Source organism: Mustela lutreola, chromosome 17, assembly GCF_030435805.1.
Source record: "Mustela lutreola isolate mMusLut2 chromosome 17, mMusLut2.pri, whole genome shotgun sequence".
Classification (NCBI taxonomy): domain Eukaryota; kingdom Metazoa; phylum Chordata; class Mammalia; order Carnivora; family Mustelidae; genus Mustela; species Mustela lutreola.
The window spans coordinates 20,024,050-20,042,075 of NC_081306.1; the positions used below are offsets into that span (position 1 = coordinate 20,024,050).

At 50.3% G+C, this 18,026-nt stretch overlaps 1 protein-coding gene across 6 annotated transcripts in view; it reads right to left on the minus strand.

Moving 5' to 3' along the window:
- The window catches only part of MGRN1 (mahogunin ring finger 1), a 57,035-nt gene that overhangs the window by 30,141 nt on the left and 8,868 nt on the right, over window positions 1-18,026 (minus strand). For all 6 annotated transcript variants that reach the window (XM_059154499.1, XM_059154501.1, XM_059154497.1 and 3 more), the window contains exons 2-4: window positions 3,161-3,279; window positions 1,421-1,509; window positions 660-806 (exon numbers count right to left, since the gene is read on the minus strand). In XM_059154499.1, the coding sequence (XP_059010482.1) occupies window positions 660-806; window positions 1,421-1,509; window positions 3,161-3,279 (355 nt within the window). The remainder of the gene's footprint in view (window positions 1-659; window positions 807-1,420; window positions 1,510-3,160; window positions 3,280-18,026) is intronic.

An 18,026-nucleotide genomic window follows, 5' to 3' on the forward strand; every position in this document is an offset into this window, starting at 1 on the left:
ACCCGAATGGCAACATCAGCGATAGCATCCGCAGGCCATTGTGCTCACCCCTGGGGGGAGGCCCCCAGACACTCCTGGATCTTCTCATTCTTGGCTTATGGTAAGAACACATTTTTAATGGCTTGCATCACTGAAAAAACTAAAGCAACCCAATGTTTGGGTCAGTGTGGAGCCTCAAAAAAGGAAGTATAGGAAAAGGAACCTTGTCCTCTGGTTGCTGCCAGGGAGGGTACGAGTGGGGGATGGGTGAGAAAATGGGGGGTGGTAAGGGCAGGCCCTCAAGGGCCCAGACCCCAAGTCCCATGAGCCCCATGGAGGACAAAGCATTCACTCCCTGCAGGGGCTGCTCCCCACCAACCTCCACCTCTGCGGTTTTTCCAGTAGCAGCAGCAAGGTCCTTACACCAAGTACAAGAAGGCCACTCCAGGCACTCCTACCCCCAGCTCAGGAAACTGAGGCACAGGCAGTCCCATGCCAGGAGGAGCTGCTTGGCAGGTGCAGGACAGGGCCAGCACCTGAAGCCTGAGCCCCAATCCCAGAGCCAGGCCCTCCAGTGGCTTTCCCCAGGACCCAAGCAGGCACATTTTCGCTGGTCTGTCCCAGTCTATGGTGCTGCTGAAGTTGCAGATTTCAAACCTGCCCCGGGTGCGGACACTCACACTGCCATCCCGTTCAGGAATTCCTCCACCGCCTGGCAGTAGATGGTGATGGCCACCCGGGCATCGGCGTCAAAGGTGAACTCCAGGCTGTAGAGGACTCGGGGTTTCTCACTGTCCTCTGAAGGACTGTCGGCACCATCTTTGTACCTGCCCGGGAGGCAGAGGGACAGGCGGCAGGTCAGAGGCTGTGCCCAAGTGCCCCCACCCTGCGCAGCACATGTGTCCCTACCCCCGGGGCGCTCAGTGGTGGCCACCTGGAAATGTGGGGGCCCGCTCCCTGGGGGCAATGAGGGCCGGGCCAACACCGCTGTGCTGTCCTTCCCTCACCACCCGCCACAGGAAGGGAGGAGTCGTCCCAGCTGGAGACAGCCCCGGATGCCTCAAGCCTTCCAGGTCTAAAGCAGCATCTCAGCCCACTGATGCTGGACACTGGCTCGGTCCTAGCTGCAGGGCTGCCCTGTGCAATGCAGGGGCTGAGCAGCATCTCTGGCCTCTGCCCCCCTCGGGCCCAGAGCACTGACCCCGGGGCTGTGACAGCAGACACAGGCCAAGGTCCCTAGGGGCACAGTTGCCGGCTGAGGAGCCCTGGTTCAAAGACGAAAGCTCCACAAGCAGGGGCCTGCTGGCCTCTCCCGCTGCACCCATACCCCAGGAGCAACTCTGGGGCTCAACACCCGAGGTTAGCAGAGCTCAAGGCTGCTCGCCGCCGCTCCCCATCCCGGGCACCAGGGGCCACAGAGCAGGGTGGGGCACAGCCTTACCTCACAAGCCGCAGGGAGTCCTTCCGGATGTTTACCAGGCTCCTGAGTGTCTTCACTGGCTCATGGGGGGCGGGGGTGACGTATGGAAACTAGGAGGGAAAACCCAAAGCAATGCCCAGTGACTCCCTCGGGTGTGTCAGGGACAGAAAACAGGGATAATCAAAGCAACAGTCATGTCCGGACACCCCGGCCCTTGTGCTCATTCATGAAGGAAACCACGGGCAGCGCAGTCAGGGAGCGAGGGAGCAGGGCCCAGGCCACCCTGGAGAACTGTGGCCCCACGGATCTCACCACGGTACTCCAGTTCCCGGAGGATCCTTGGCAAGCATAAGGTGGCCCAAGGGACCCCAGGGGCGGTGAGAAGGTGGGGAAGGATGGTGATCAGAAAAGATTCTGGAGGGGACTTGTGCGTGCGCACACGCACACACACACACACACATACACACACACACACACACACTGGAGTCATCTGGAAAGTTCCAGCCTGCGACAGCACACCGGAGCTTTATCAGATGTTGGCACTGAGGAACCGGAGCGGAGGGCATACGGATCTCTCTGCATCACTTCTCACTGCGGCAGGTGAGGCTATGATGGTTCCAAAGTTTAAAAAATAACGGATTTATGGAGGTCTGTAAGAGCCAGACCCTGCGTGTGAGCTGAGGCTTCAAAGATGGAAGTGAGGGGCGCCTGGGTGGCTCAGTTGGTTAAGCGGCTGCCTTCAGCTCGGGTCATGATTACAGGGTCCTGGGATCAAGCCCCGCATCAGGCTCTCAGCAGAGAGCCTGCTTCTCTCTCTGCCCCTCTCCCTGCCACTCTGCTTACTTGTGCTCTCTCTCTAGCTGTCAAATAAAAAAATAAAATATTAAAAAAAAAAAAAGATGGAAGTGAGGTTGCTTTCTTGCTCTCGTGCACTCAGGAGACTGGGGGAGACTCCGCACCACCCGAAAGCCGCTCTTACAAGGCACTCACACAGCACACCAAGCCCCGGCTCCTTGCCTCCCATCCACTGAAGGACCAAGATTTCATATCGACCAGGTGCTCTGCTGTAGAACAGCCTAAAGACTCCTGGACAAGAGGACATCCCACCTGGGTTGGGAACAGGACCAGGGACATCCCAGGATTCAGCAGCCTTAGGGAACAGAGTCCAATGTCTCCTGATAGAGAGAGCCTCCGGCCTGGCCCCTCACCCACACTGGGGACCATTATTTCAAAGTACAAAATACCCAATCTCTGCTTGGCAGCGCCCTTCCCACCAGCCCTCACTCATCCCTTCTCTCTCCTTAGTCTCCACTTGTGAAATGTTCTCTTCTTCATTGTCCACACCCCCTGCAGGGAATGGGGTGGGATCTGTCCTTCATCCCCACAGCCCTCCAGCCCGTGGAAGAGCCCTAGGCACACAGCAGGTGCCAAATGTGTTTTGAGTAAATGGACAGCAGTGGATAAGCGTGCACTTCTCCGGTGACTAGTGAAAGTGAACCTGAGGGAGCCCCACAGCCTGGATACACTGGGCTCAGCAGCAGCAGCCCTGTCCCCAGTGACCAACCTGTAGCCATCTAGCCTCTAAGGGGCAGTGCCAGGACAAGCCCCCCACACACCCACACACATCCTGCCAGCTGCTCTGCCCCGTCTGGGGCTGCTCCGTGACTTCTTGTCCTTGAAGCTGGCTGTGGACAGCGGAGGGGAGGCACCTTACCATCGCCACCCACGTGCCTAGCCCCGGAGAGACCCACCTGGACCCACCTGGACTGGGCGATTGCCCAGGAAATTCAGATCCATGTTTTCTCCAAAGAGGTAACCTTCAGGGTGGGGGGTGTCAAATTTTTCACCTCCCATGAAAAAGTGCGAGGCAAAGTAGTTTCCTGGTTAAAAAAGGGAAAACAAAAGTTGTAAATTATAAGGCCCGACACAGCCCAGGGGAAGCACGTGATGGCCAGAGGCTCAGCCCTGAGAACAACCAACTCCATTTGGAAAGAAGCCTCACAGGCGGTCCCTCCCATTCACAGCTGTAGCCAGGGCCTGAGCCCTTCAACCCTGTCAACCTCTGCACCCCAGTACCCTCTTGCTCCCAGACCACCCCTCCCCGCTCAGAGGCTCAACCTGTCCTCTGCTCTGCTATCCTTTCCCTCTGTGGCAGCCCGAGTTGTATCCTCCCCAAGGATACATCTCAGGTCCTCCCCTCCACCCTTGTGTGTAAACTTAGCTGGGAACAGACTGAAGTACAAAAGTGGTAAAAACTCACAGTAAAACTCAGTAAAGTATCAGTACTCAGTATCAGTAAAACTCAGTCAAGTGACTCACAAAATAAAAAGATGTAAAGTACGACACCATGTATCTAAAATGTGGGGAGGAGGGACACCTGGGTGGCTCAGTTGGTTAAGCGGCTGCCTTTGGCTCAGGTCATGATCCCAGCGACCTGGGATCGAGTCCCGCATCGGGCTACTTGCTCCGCAGGGAGCCTGCTTCTCCCTCTACCACTCTGTCTGCCTGTGCTCACTCTCTCTCTCTCTCTCTCTCTGACAAATAAAATCTTTAAAAAATAATAATAATAAAAATTTTAAAAAATAAAAAAAAAATGTGGGGAGGAAAAGAGCAAGGAATGGGTTCAAACTTAAGTAACCCTCAACTTAATACAGACTGCTCTATGCAGAGGATGTTACATACGAACCAAATGGTAACCACAAGTCACAAACCAGTAAAAGATACGCAAAAAAAAAAAAAGAGAGAGAAATCCAAGTATATCATTAAAGAAAGCCCACTAATGGGGCACCTGGGTGGCTCAGAGGGGTGAGCCTCTGCCTTCAGCTTGGGTCATGATCCCAGGGTCCTGGAATCGAGCCCCACATCGGGCTCTGCTCAGAAGGGAGCCTGCTTCCTCCCTCTCTCTCTCTGCCTGCCTCTCTGCCTACTTGTGATCTCTCTCTGTCAAATAAATAAATAAAATCTTTTTAAAAATTAAAAAAAAATAATAGGGCGCCTGGGTGGCTCAGTGGGTTAAGCCGCTGCCTTCGGCTCAGGTCATGATCTCAGGGTCCTGGGATCGAGTCCCGCATCGGGCTCTCTGCTCAGCAGGGAGCCTGCTTCCCTTCCTCTCTCTCTGCCTGCCTCTCTGCCTACTTGTGATCTCTCTCTGTCAAATAAATAAATAAAATCTTTTAATAAAAAAATAATAATAATAATAATAATAATAAAGCAAGCCCACTAATCATGAGAGAAAAGAGCAGAAGAGAGGAATGGAGAAAAACCATACAAACAACCATAAAACGGCCACACATACATACACATCAATAATTACTCTGAATGTAACTGGACTGAATATGTCAATCAGAAGACAAAGTCAGTGACAAAATGGGTTAGAAAACAAGAGCGATATCTATGTGGCCTCCAAGAGACTCATTTCAGGCGTAAAGACACATGCAGACTGAAGTGAAGGGGTAGAGAAGCATTCATCATGCAAATGGTGTGAAAAGAAAAGAAAGGTAGGGCAGCAACACTTAAATGGCACAAAACAGACTTTCAAACAAAGACTCTAAAAAAGAGATAAAGGACATCCAACATGGGTACACCCAACTACACAAGTTAATAACCACCGTGAGGGAAGTAACTGATAGTAATTAACACACTTACATCAATGGACAGATCTTCCAAACAGAAAATCAACAAGGAAACAGTGACTTTGAATGATACAGTGCATCAGATGGATCTGACAGATCTATTCGGAACATTCCATCCTAAAACAGTAGAATACACATTCTTTTCAAGTGCACAGGGAACATTCTCTAGAATAGATCCCATATTAGGCCACAGCACAAGTCTTGACAAAGTCAAAGATCAAAGTCATCTCATGCATCTTTTCTGATGACAACACTGAAACTAGCAATCAACAAGGAAAAATAACTGGGGAGACCATAAATACATGTTACTGAAAATTGAATGGATCAACCAAGAAATCAAAGAGGAAATTAAAAATATATATATATATGAAAATGAAAACACAACGGTCTAAAATCTTTGAGGGGTGCCTGGGTGGCTCAGTGGGTTAAAGCCTCTGCCTTCAGCTCAGGTCATGATCCCAGTGTCCTGGGATGGAGCCTCTCTGCGCAGCAGGGGGCCTGCTTCCCTTCCTCTTTCTCTGCCTACCTGTGAACCCTGTATGTCAAATAAATAAATAAAATCTTCAAAAAAAAAAAAAAAAAGAAAGAAAGAAAGAAATTAAATATAGAGCTTCCCTATGACCCTGCAATTTCACTACTGGCTATTTACCCCAAAGATACAGATGTGTGAAAAGAAGGGCCACCTTCTTTTCAAAGCAGCAATGACCACAATTGCCAAACTGTGAAAAGAGCCAAGATGCCCTTCAACAGACAAATGGATAAAAAAGATGTGGTCCATATATACAATGGGATATTATGGCTCCATCAGAAAGGATGAATACCCAACTTTTGTATCAACATGGACAGGACTGGAGGAGATTATGCTGAATGAAGTAAATCAAGCAGAGAAAGTCAATTACCATATGGTTTTGCTTATTTGTGGAGCAAAAGGAGTAACATGGAGGACATTGGGAGACGGAGAGAAGTGACTTGGGGGAAATCACAGGGGGAGACAAACCATAAGAGACTGTGGACTCTGAGAGACAAATTGAGGGGTTTTTGGGGGGGTGGACAGTGGGGGGGGGTGAACCTGGTGATAGGTATTGTGGAGGGCACATATTGCATGGAGCACTGGGTGTGGTACATAAACAATGAATTTTGGAACACTGAAAAAAAATTAAAAGGTTTAATGCTTATTCTTCTCAAACTATTACAAAAAAAAATGGAAGAGGGGAGCCTGGGTGGCTCAGTTAGTTAAGCATCTGTCTTTGGCTAGGGTCATGATCCCAGGGATCAGAGTCCCTGCATCGTGCTCCTTGCTCATCAGGGAGTCTGCTTCTCCCTCACCCTGTGCCTTCTCCCCACTGCTTGTGTGCACGTGCACTCTCTCTCTCAAATAAACAAAATCTTTAAAAAAATAAAAAAAATAGGGGCACCTGGGTGACTCAGTGGGATAAGCCTCTGCCTTAGGCTCAAGTCATGACCTCAGGGTACAGGGATCGAGTCTGGAGCCCGGCATCAGGGCTCTCTGCTCAGTGGGGAGCCTGCTTCCTCCTCTCTATCTGCCTGCCTCTCTGCCTACTTATGATCTGTCAAATAAATAAATAAAATCCTAAAAATAAAATAATAAAAAAATAAATACAGGAGGAAGAAAAGCTTCCAAATTCATTCTACGAGGCCAGCATTACCTGATACCAAAATCAGATAAAGACAGTACCAAAAAAAGAGAACTATAGGCCAGTATCTCTGACGAACATAGTTGCAAAAATCCTCAGCAAACAACTCCAACAACATTAAAAAAAAATCATTCAGGGGCGCCTGGGCGGCTCAGTGGGTTAAGCCGCTGCCTTCAGCTCAGGTCACGATCTCAGGGTCCTGGGATTGAGTCCCGCATCGGGCTCTCTGCTCAGCAGGGAGCCTGCTTCCTTCTCTCTCTCTCTGCCTGCCTCTCTGCCTACTTGTGATCTCTCTCTGTCAAATAAATAAATAAAATCTTAAAAAAAAAAAATCATTCATCATGAATGATCAAATGGAATTTATTCCTGGGATGCAAAGGTGGCTCAATATTTGCAAATCAATTAATGGGATATATCACATACAGAAGAGAAAGTATAAAAACCATATGATCACCTTAATAAAGGCAAAAAAAAAAAGCATTTGACGAAGTACAACATACATTCATGATAGAAACCCTCAACAAAGTAGGTTTATAAAGAGATAACATACCTCAACCTAATGAAGGTCATAGATGAAAAACCACAGCTAACATCATCCTCCAAGGGGAAAAACTGAGAGCATTCACCTAAGATCAGGATCAAGACAAAGATGTCCACTGTTGCCACTATTATTCAACAGAGCACTGGAAGTCACAGCCACAGCAATCAGAAAAGAGAAAGGAATAAAAGGCAGCCAAACTGGTAAGGAAGTAAAACTTTCACAATCTGCAGATGACATGACACTATATATAAAAACCCTGAAGATGCCACCAAAAAGCTAATAGAACTGATAAATGAATCCAGTAAGCCTGCAGGATATAAAATCAATGTACAGTAATCGACTGCATTTCAGGGCACCTGGATGGCTCAGTCGTTAGGCGTCTGCCTTCAGCTCAGGTCATGATCCCAGCATCCTGGGCTCAAGCCTCGAATCCAGGCTCCCTGCTCCACAGGAGGCCTGCTTCTCCCTCTCCTGCTTCCCCTGCTTGTATTCCCTTTCTCACTGTCTCTCTTTCTCTGTCAAATAAAATCTTAAGAAAAAAAAAAGAGGGGGTGAGGGGTTGGGTGAGCCTGGTGGTGGGTATTATGGAGGGCACGTACTGCATGGAACACTGGGTGTAGTGCATAAACAATGAATTCTGGAACACTGAGAAGAAATAAAATAAAATGAAATTTAAAAAATTTAAAAATAAAACAAAAAAAAGAAATCTACTGCATTTCTATACATTAAGAATGAAGCAACAGAAAGAAAAAAAATTTTTTTAAATCCAATTTACAATTGCACCAAAAATAATAAAATACCTAGGAATAAACTTAACCAAGGAGGTGAAAGGCCTGCACTCCAAAAATTATAAAACACTGATAAAAGAAACTGAAGATGTCACAAACAAATGGAAAGCTATCCCATGCTCGTGGAGTCAGAGAACAAATATTAAAATGTCCATACTGCCAAAGCAATCTGCAGATTTAATGCAATTCCCATCAAAATACCAACAGCATTTTTCAAAGAACCAGAACCAAGAATCGTAAAATTGGGATGGAACCATAAGAGACCCCAAACAGCCAGGACAATCTTGAAAAAGAAAAAGCCGAAGGTATCACACTTCCAGATTTGAAGATCTACTACCGAGCTGTTGTCACCAAAACGGTCTAGTATTGGCACAAAAACAGATGCGAAGATCAACAGGACAGCACACAAAGCCCAGAAACAAACCCACGACTATAAGGTCCATTAATCTTTGGCCAAAGAGGCAAGAATATGCCAGGGGAAAGGGACAGCCCCCTCAACAAACGGTGTTGGGAAAACTGGACAGCCACACGCTAAAGAATGAAACTGGACCACTTTCTTACGCCATACACAAAAATAAGCTCAAAACAGCTTAAGGATCTAAATGTGAGACCCAAAACTATAAAAATCCTAGAAGAGGGGCGCCTGGGTGGCTCAGTGGGTTAAGCCGCTGCCTTCGGCTCAGGTCATGATCTCAGGGTCCTGGGATCGAGCCTCGCATCGGGCTCTCTGCTCAGCAGGGAGCCTGCTTCCTCCTCTCTCTCTCTGCCTGCCTCTATGCCTACTTGTGATCTCTCTCTGTCAAATAAATAAATAAAATCTTTAAAAAAAAAAAAAAAAATCCTAGAAGAGAACAGAGGCGTAATTTCTCTGACATCGGCTGTAGCAACATTTTTCTAGATATGTCTCCTGAGACAAGAGACCAAAAGCAAAAATAAACTACTTGGACTACACCAAAATAAAAAGCTTCTGCACGGCAAAAGAAATAACCAACTAAATTAAATGACAACCTAACGAATGAGAGAAGATCTTTGTAAATGACATATCTGGTCAGGGGTTAACATCCAGAATATTTAAATAACTCCTATTAACTGAACACCGAACAAAACCAAATAATCCAATTTAAAAATAGGCAGAAGACATGAGCAGATGCTTCTCCAAAGACGACATCCAGATGGCCAAGAGACACATGAAAAATGCTCAAGGTCACTCATCATCAGGGAAATGCCGATCAAAACTACAATGAACTATCACCTCACACCAGTCAGAATGGCTAAAATAAACAACACAAGAAGCAACAGGGTCTGGAGAAAAAGAAGCCCTCGTGCACTGCTGGTGGCAACGCAAGCCAGTGTGGAACACAGTATGGAGGGTCCTCAAAAAGTTACAAATACAGGGCACCCAGGTGGCTCAGTTGGTTAAGCAACTGCCTTCGGCTCAGGTCATGGTCCCAGAGTGCTGGGATCAAGTCCCACATTGGGCTCCCAGCTCCATGGGGAGTCTGCTTCACCCTCTGACCTCCCCTCTCGTGCTCTCTCTCACTTAGTCTCTCTCTCTCTCTCTCTCAAAATAAATAAATAAAAATCTTAAAAAAAAAAAAAAAAGTTACAAATACAACTACCTGTGACTCAATAACTGCAGTATTTACCCAAAGAATATAAGAACACCGACTCAAATACGTGCACCCTGATGTTTATAGCAGCATTAAATTATGGAAGCAGCCCAAGTGTCTACAGACTGATGAACAGACAAAGATGTGGTAACATCTACATCACACATACACACACACACACACACACGAATATTACTCAGCCATAAAAAATGAAACCTTGGGGCGCCTGGGTGGCTCAGTGGGTTAAAGCCTCTGCCTTCGGCTCAGGTCATGATCCCAGAGTCCTGGGATTGAGCCCCACATCGGGCTCTCTGCTCTGCAGGGAGTCTGCTTCCTCCTCTCTCTCTGCCTGCCTCTCTGCCTACTTGTGATCTCTGTCTGTCAAATAAATAAATAAAATCTTTAAAAAAAAAAATAATAAAGATAAAGAAAGAAAGAAAATAAAGAAAAAAAAAAAAAGAAGAGTCAAACCAGACCGGGGACACTATATCCAGTGACCGATGTCTTCACACAACAGAGGGTGATTTGGACACTAAGGCACACACAGAGGGAAGAAGGCAGGGCGACTAAACTACAAGGTAAAGGGCACACAGAGCTGCCAGCAGCCAGGAGGCAGGAAGGACGACCCCCTAGAGCCCCCAATAGGAACCAACCTCTGCTGACAGCCTGACTTGGAACTCCCAGCCTCCAGAGCTGTGAGAATAAACTCTGCTGTTACAAGCCACTTGCCCTGTGGCGCTCTGCACTGCAGCCACAGGACACTAACAGGGTTTCCCACGCCTCTAGACTAAGTCGGTTCCCCCATCCCACACCTGAGCCCTGAGCACGCTTTCACCTCTGCACGGACCACAGATGAAAACTGTGTGGACCTGAGTATCTGACACGCCCCACCATGAGAAATGAGGTTCTAAGCTGTTCCCCATTATGTTCCTGGCACACTTAGGCACCAAATTCAGTTTTCGTAAAGATCAATGGATAAAAAGGTCAGCTTCAAATAAGAGAACTCACAGCTTTGCTGGGGGAACCATGAGAGTATCTCTCGCCTCTCCCAAGATTCCTGATGTGGTGCTCACCCTCTGTCCCCCATTTCTCTCTGGCACAGACAACCCAGAGAAAAGCCCAGGTGGCCACAGGGCCCTGGGATTTGGGGGACACTCAGGCCATGCATCCCGCAGGCATGGCAGGCACATCTGGGCACCCGAGCCTATGTGGGTCCTTCCTGGAGCCCTCAGAGGGAATTCTGAGCCCTTCAAACTCCCCGGGGCACACCTGGCCTGGAGGCATGTGTCACTGCCGAGAGCCACAGCCCTGGCTACAGGAACACAGCCCTGGCTGCCCAGGCAAACAGGCCCGGAACCAGGAGTCCGGCTTGGGGGCTCGTGCCTACAGGGAACATTGGCAAGGGCATAACCCCTGCCGTTACACGCAGGGCCAGGAACCAGACAGAGCCAACCCCAGGGAGAGTCAGGTGGGGGACTAAATAAACAGAACACTCCTGATTTTTTTTTTTTAAAGATTTTATTTGTTTTGGGGTGCCTGGGTGGCTCAGTTGGTTAAGCAACCGCCTTCGGCTCAGGTCACGGTCCCGGATTCCTGGGATTGAGTCCCGCATCAGGCTCCCAGCTCCATGGGGAGTCTGCTTCTCCCTCTGACGTTCCCGCCTCTCATGCTCTCTCTCACTGTCTCTCTCTCAAATAAATAAATAAAAATCTTAAAAAAAAAAAAAGATTTTATTTGTTTATTTGACAGAGATTACAAATAGACAGAGAGGCAGGCAGAGAGAGAGGGGGAAGCAGGCTCCCCGCTGAGCAGAGAGCCCGATGCGGGACCCGATCCCAGGACCCTGGGATCACGACCTGAGCCGAAGGCAGCGGCTTAACCCACTGAGCCACCCAGGCGCCCCAGAACACTCCTGATTTTATGCGACACCAAGCAGCTGCTAACGAGAATCAAACACACTTGGATACACACACGGAAAGACAATCACGAAGTATTTATTAAAAACACAAGCTGAAGGTGTTCCAGGGTCCCATTTGAAAGGTTATCTGCACACAGCTGGGTGCACATAACACAAGTTGTGAGCACACACAGAACGTTAGGGAAGGACGCACACGAAAAGCTGCTGAGAAGTCAGTCGGGACTGGAGGCAGCAGGGACAAAAATGCAGACGTTCTCACACCTCCCATCTCGCCAAGCAGACAGGGGCAGTCGCTAGATGGGACCACCTGTCAGGTAAAAGGAATGCACCAGGTCCCACGAGTCGGCACGGAGCAGATGCACAGAGAGCATGACTCCCAGGGCAGTGGGAGACCATCTCACAGGGAAAGCAGCGTGCGGCTCTGACATGGAACAGAGACAACACAGGGGCGACAATGGGGCTGCCCTAAAGGGAGATGCAACAGGAAAATGAGAAGCGTGGACTGTGAAAGGAGGGTGTTCGCTCTTATCTCTGTGCTTTCCTAGGTTTCTCAAATGCTCATGTTTTTCAAAAGGGAACTTTTGTTTAAAAGATTTTATTTATTTATTTATTTATTTATTTTAAGATTTTATTTATTTGACAGACAGAGATCACAAGCAGGCAGAGGCAGGCAGAGAGAAAGAGAGAGAGGGGGAAGCAGGCTCCATGCTGAGCAGAGAGCCCGACACGGGGCTCGATCCCAGGACCCTGAGATCATGACCTGAGCCAAAGGCAGAGGCTTTAATCCACTGAGCCACCCAGGCACCCCAAGATTTTATTTATTTATTTGACAGAGAGAGAGCACAAGCAGGGGGAGCAGCAGAGGGAGAGGGAGAAGCAGGCTCCCCGCTGAGCAGGGAGCCCATGCAGGACTCGATCCCAGGATGTTGGGATCATGACCTGAGCCGAAAGCAGAGGCTTAACCCACTGAGACACCCAGGTGCCCCAAAAGGGAACTTTTAAAGGAAAGGAAGAATGTGTGCAACTGAGGACCAAGGAGGCGTGTGGGCTCATGTATACACGTGTGCAGCATGTGGTGTACACACCCGCAGGTGTGCACGTATGTCTGGGTGTGTGCTTGTGTGTATACATGGGCATCTGTGTGTGTACACGTAGTTTAGGACCCAGATGAGCAGGCAGAGCTCTGAAGAGGAGGGAGAGAAAAGCAAGGAAACATCATGAAGGGCAGAAACATAAGGCAGACAGACTGGAAGATGGAAGAAGAGAAACCATCATCCCTGCTGGCCTCTTCCTCCCTGCTCCGGGGATTAAGAAACCATCGAGGGGGCACGGATCCCACCCCTATTCTCCATGTGGGGCAATGAGCCCGGAGGCTGGCGAGTCCCGGCCCCCTGTGTCTTAAGCCCCTGCCGGGCCTCCCCTACCGCCCCACAGGGACAGCAGCCAGTGGTGTCACCTCCCGGCCGACTACAAAGGGCAGCCGTCCACAAACAAAGAATGAGCCACGCGGGAAGGCCTTCCCAATCAGACCAGCTGAAAACCCTTCTAAGGCCACACTCAGAAGCCGGCCAGAAGCCACGATTCTGGCCCTGAAGCCCTGGCTAGGCGGCAATGACACGCTTGGGGACCTCACCACCTCAGAGGAATTCAGCCAGTTCAGCTCCTCTGTAGGGAGGGATTCAGACTCCGCCCTACTTACAAGCATCCAGGTGACCTGGAGGAGCAAAGGTGGCCAGTCACCAAAATAAAGACCAAGGGAGGAGACCTCCCCTGGAGGCCTCCCCAAGTTCCCACACACAGCTCAGTTTTCCTTCACACACGTGCATCCAATGTGGATGGACATGCGTGTTCCTCATCTTTTACAGAGGAGAAAAATCAAAACCATGAGCCTCCCGAAGGCTGCTCCAGTGATGGCTGGCTCTGGGGCTGTTCTGTCTGTCCCCCCCCTTTTTTTTTATTTATTTTTTTATTTATTTGACAGACAGAGATCATAAGTAGGCAGAGAGGCAGGCAGAGAAAGGAGAAGCAGGCTCCCTGCTGAGCAGAGAGCCCGATGCGGGGCTCGATCCCAGGACCCCGGGATCATGACCTGAGCCGAAGGCAGAGGCTTTAACCCACTGAGCCACCCAGGTGCCCCTCCCTTTTCATTTTTTTTTTTTAAGATTTTTATTTATTTATTTGACAGACACGGATCACAAGTAGGCAGAAAGGCAAGCAGAGAGGAAGGGAAGCAGGCTCCCCGCTGAGCACAGAGCCCGAAGCGGGGCTCGATCCCAGGACCCTTAGATCATGACTTGAGCCAAAGGCAAAGGTTTAACCCACTGAGGAACCCAGGCGCCCCCGTTCCCCTTTCAGATGTCTGCTCGTATACATGGTGGACCACGTTCATCACTTCCAGCCCCCACATGGAAACACTCTCAATTACATAAGGGGATTAGCCCTGCTAAGAGACTAGGCATCAGGACAAGCTCTCCAAAGCACACAATGATCCACCCCCAAGTTCCTAGAATCCCCCAGGAGGTAGGCGAGGAGGGAGAAGAGTAAAAGGGGGACCTGGAAGCTCTCCCAGAAGACACCTGCTTAACTCACTCCCTCCTTGGCTACACATTCACAGATCACAAGTTTCATAGAGACCAGAGTTTAGGACCCTGCTACAGACCAAATGTTCATGTCTCCTTCAGATTCACATGCTGAAACCTCACCCCTAACACCATGGTACCGGGATCTGGGGCCTTCGGGGATGTGACCAGGTCATGAGGACATGCTCTGAGGGGTAGACTCAGTGCCCTTATAACAGAGGCCCCTGGAGTCTTCAAACCCAGCCACGTGAGGCCATGAGAAGACAGCTGTCCACGAACCAGGAGGCGGCTCTGGTCAGACACCAAACACTTTGATCTTGGACTTCTCTGGTTCCGGAACTGTGACACAAACGTATGTCCATGGTTCATAAGTCACCCAGACTGCGGCGTTGCTGGAACAGTGCAGCTGGACTGGGTCTGAGGTCCAGAAGCATATGAACCAAGCCCACCAAGCTATGGGACACACACGGAGAAAGAAACTAAGCAGCCTTCAGCCACCACCACCACTGCCAGTGCTGTGGGGCAGCTGGTGGCTTCATCACCAGGTGACGTAGCCTGCTGTTCCGGGTGGTCCCCGAGGGGCCCTCTCACAGTTCTGGAGGGATCAGATTAAAACACAAATTGGGATATCTATACTCAAGCCCGGACCCCTTCGGAACCCCTGCCTGCCCCCTGGGTCCTTGTGGAGACGCAGGCCTGACATTCTCACCTCCTGCAATTCCCAGCAGCGGCTCACCTTCCTCCCAGCCTTGAGTCTCTGTGTGGTTGCAGGTAATGCGAGACATGAACAATCAGTTCTAGGGGGTGCAGGCTCCCTCCGTGCACTGCAGATGCTCCAGACCTGCGACACTGATGCCATCCCCAGCCACACACATCCCCACGCCTCAACCTCAGGGCCAGGCCCCACTCGCCGCCCCACAAACTAGTGACTCTGCTCCGTAATGCCCACCTCACTCAGCACCACCTTCCGGGCCTGTCCTCCAGGATTCTGGAGCTTTTTCCACTCCCTGTGACCAAAGGGATGCTCCCACCCTGCCACTGAGTAGAAGGCTTCCTACAACCTCCCTGCAAGCCATCTGTCTACCCGAGAGAACCCCTCCGGCCCCCACTGTCTTCACAGTGGGGTCACTGTTTTTCTTCCCTTGCTGGTTGGTTCACACTCCAGCCAGGGGGTCACAAGTTTGTCCACCATCCTGCACCCCAGCGGCCCCCACCTGGCCTGCACAAAGGAGCTTCATAAAAATCGACTGAATGAACAGAGGTGGAGGGTGGATGAACTCTAGTTGGCAGTCAAGGAAATGGGAGGCACATAGAGGTCATGTGACCTGCTCAAGCCCCAGCACCAGGCAGAAGTGGTGTCCTCAGAGCTGCACACTCGATTAAACCAGCCTGTGTGTGTCCCTCCCACACCACCCAGCAATTCTGTAATTCCCGCGCACTGACCGGGTGACCTAAAAATGCAGCTCAATTCTGACACTACCCACCCAGGGACAGCACCAGATCCCACAGATTAGTAAGAGCTCAGCCCCACGCCAGCACCCTCTCCTTTCGGATGCCAATCCCCACTCCAGCTAGCCACCTGTCAACTGGCTATAAACTGGACATCCCCATGCCCCCCAGTCTGCTAGAGCAGCTCACAAAACTCAAGGTAACAGTTCACTTACTAGACCTCCAGTTTACTATAAAAGGACAGGACTCAGGAGGAGCCAGATGGAGGAGGCCACAGACAAGGCACGTGGAAGGGCACAGGTGCTTCCCAACCCTCCCTGAGGGCTCCACCTCTTGGAGTCTCACTGCGCTCACCAACCCAAAAGCCTTCAAGTCCAGCCGTTTCGGGCATGGAGCCTCTGTTACACAGCCACGGTTGACTGAAGCACTGGCTGCTGGTGACCCTCTCAATCTCCAGTTTCTGATCACAAGGCTGAGTCCAAAGGCAGCCAGGACTCATCTTTAGGTGCTTTCCAAAATCTCCTCATTAACATAATATAACATAACATAACACTCAGGTGTGGTGGAAAGGCTCGTTCTGAGTATCAAGACTCTGATTTCACTTCTACCACACTTCTACCACTCACCGCTTAGGAAATCCCAAGGGTTTTAGGTGCTCTGCAACAGGAACAGGTGAAAAACAAATATTTATTTCTTACTATAAATCACAATGTCCCTGCCAGGTAAGCCATGACATGACTAAAGACTATGCACAACCCCCCCCTGCTAAAATACACAACTGGTCCTGGGAAACTGGGCACGTGTCCTGCTCAGCAGCCCCAGTGGCAGAGAGCCGAGCAGGCATGTGCAATGGCCAGGGACAGTTCATGGACTCCACCAGCCCCAAATTCTTCTCATTCTCTACCAGAACAGATGTTCCCAGTTACCAGCTTCCCGAACCCAATGCTGCTAAGCCCCAGGTGACTGACCAACCAATGAAAACATCACAGTCCCCACAGAGTGATCTCAGGAAAGAAAAGCATCTTTAGGCTCCTGAGGCTCCTGAAACTCCCGGCCAGGTGGGAGGCCCCACAGCCTGGGAGCAGGTTCCCAGTCAGAAAGAAAAGACTGACCCCAAAGGGGTCCCACCCACCTCTCATCACCCTGCTCCCTGATTCCTGGGCCAAGGTCCTGCCCATATGCACCACAACACTTCTCTGTGCAGCCTAGGTGACCTAGGGCAGCCTAACCTATGTGGGCCTCGGTGTCCCCATCTGCAACATGAGGCCTCAGTGAGTAACACCAACAAGGACATCTCAGGCTGTCCTAAGGATAAAAGTAGCCAATAACGCAAAGGAGCCTTGCACAGGTGAAAAGCCACCTGATAAACATTTCCTTCCCAGCCCCACTCCAGCATGAAGGCCTGACCACAGTGGAATCCTGTTCAATAAAACCTCTTGATCCCCAATATCACAGAGGGAGGAACAATGAACTGAAAACAACTCTAAGCAAAGATTCCGGTGCACGGAGTTCCAGAGTAAGTGGCTGCAGCCACCTTTTCTTGGGAGAAGGGGTCCTGCCCTTTTCTGGAAACAGCTTCCACCACCCACTGGGTGGGCCCCAGCTGCCACCAGATGTTGCAGCCCCCATCCCCTAGACGCTGCTGGCTGGTCAAGGTGGACACCTGACTGTGCAAGACCAACACGTGGATTCTCTCTCCCGTGGAACTGAACCAGAGACCAAAGGACTTGGTCCTTGAGGGCCCCAGATGGGGAGCAGTCAGCTGTGGGAAAGTCACAGCAGAAGGATGCTGAGCCCAGAGGGGATGAGAGGCTTTTGTGTTCAGATGGTTTCCACTTCTTGCCTTCCCACCCTTTGGGTTACAGATACCCACCCCCCACCAGCCTTCCAGTACTTTCCACCTCCTGCCTAAGCTAGTCTGCATAAATGCCATAGCAACAGCCAATTTCCAGAGAATTAAAAATGTAATAAGAAGCACTTAGGAAAGAACTCCCACAAATCAGTGAGAAAGGGGACAATCCAGTGTGAAGAATGCACAAACGATTTCAACACACACCTCACAGAAAAGGAAGAGAAATGAACGGTGATTTGCCTATGAAAAGGTGCCAGGACCTCACTGGTCATCAGGGAAAAGTAAATTCAAAGGCAATGAGATTTCCACAGCTAAAGTTAGCAAACAACGAACCACACGCAGCTGACACTCCCCAGACACTCCCCAGCGCCGGTGAGGATGCACAGTAGGCCCGGCCCTGCTCAGCAGATGGGAATGTGAATGGGCTCAACGGCTCCGAAAACCACCTGCCGAACACGCTATAGCCGAACACGCGCGCCTCAGGGCCCCACACCCACTGTGGGGTGCCAACATGACCCAGACACGGGTTCTGGGGGAGGCATCAAAAGTCGCGAACACCAAGAGTGGCAGCTGCCAGGGGCTGGGTGCAGGGGAAGGGGGAGT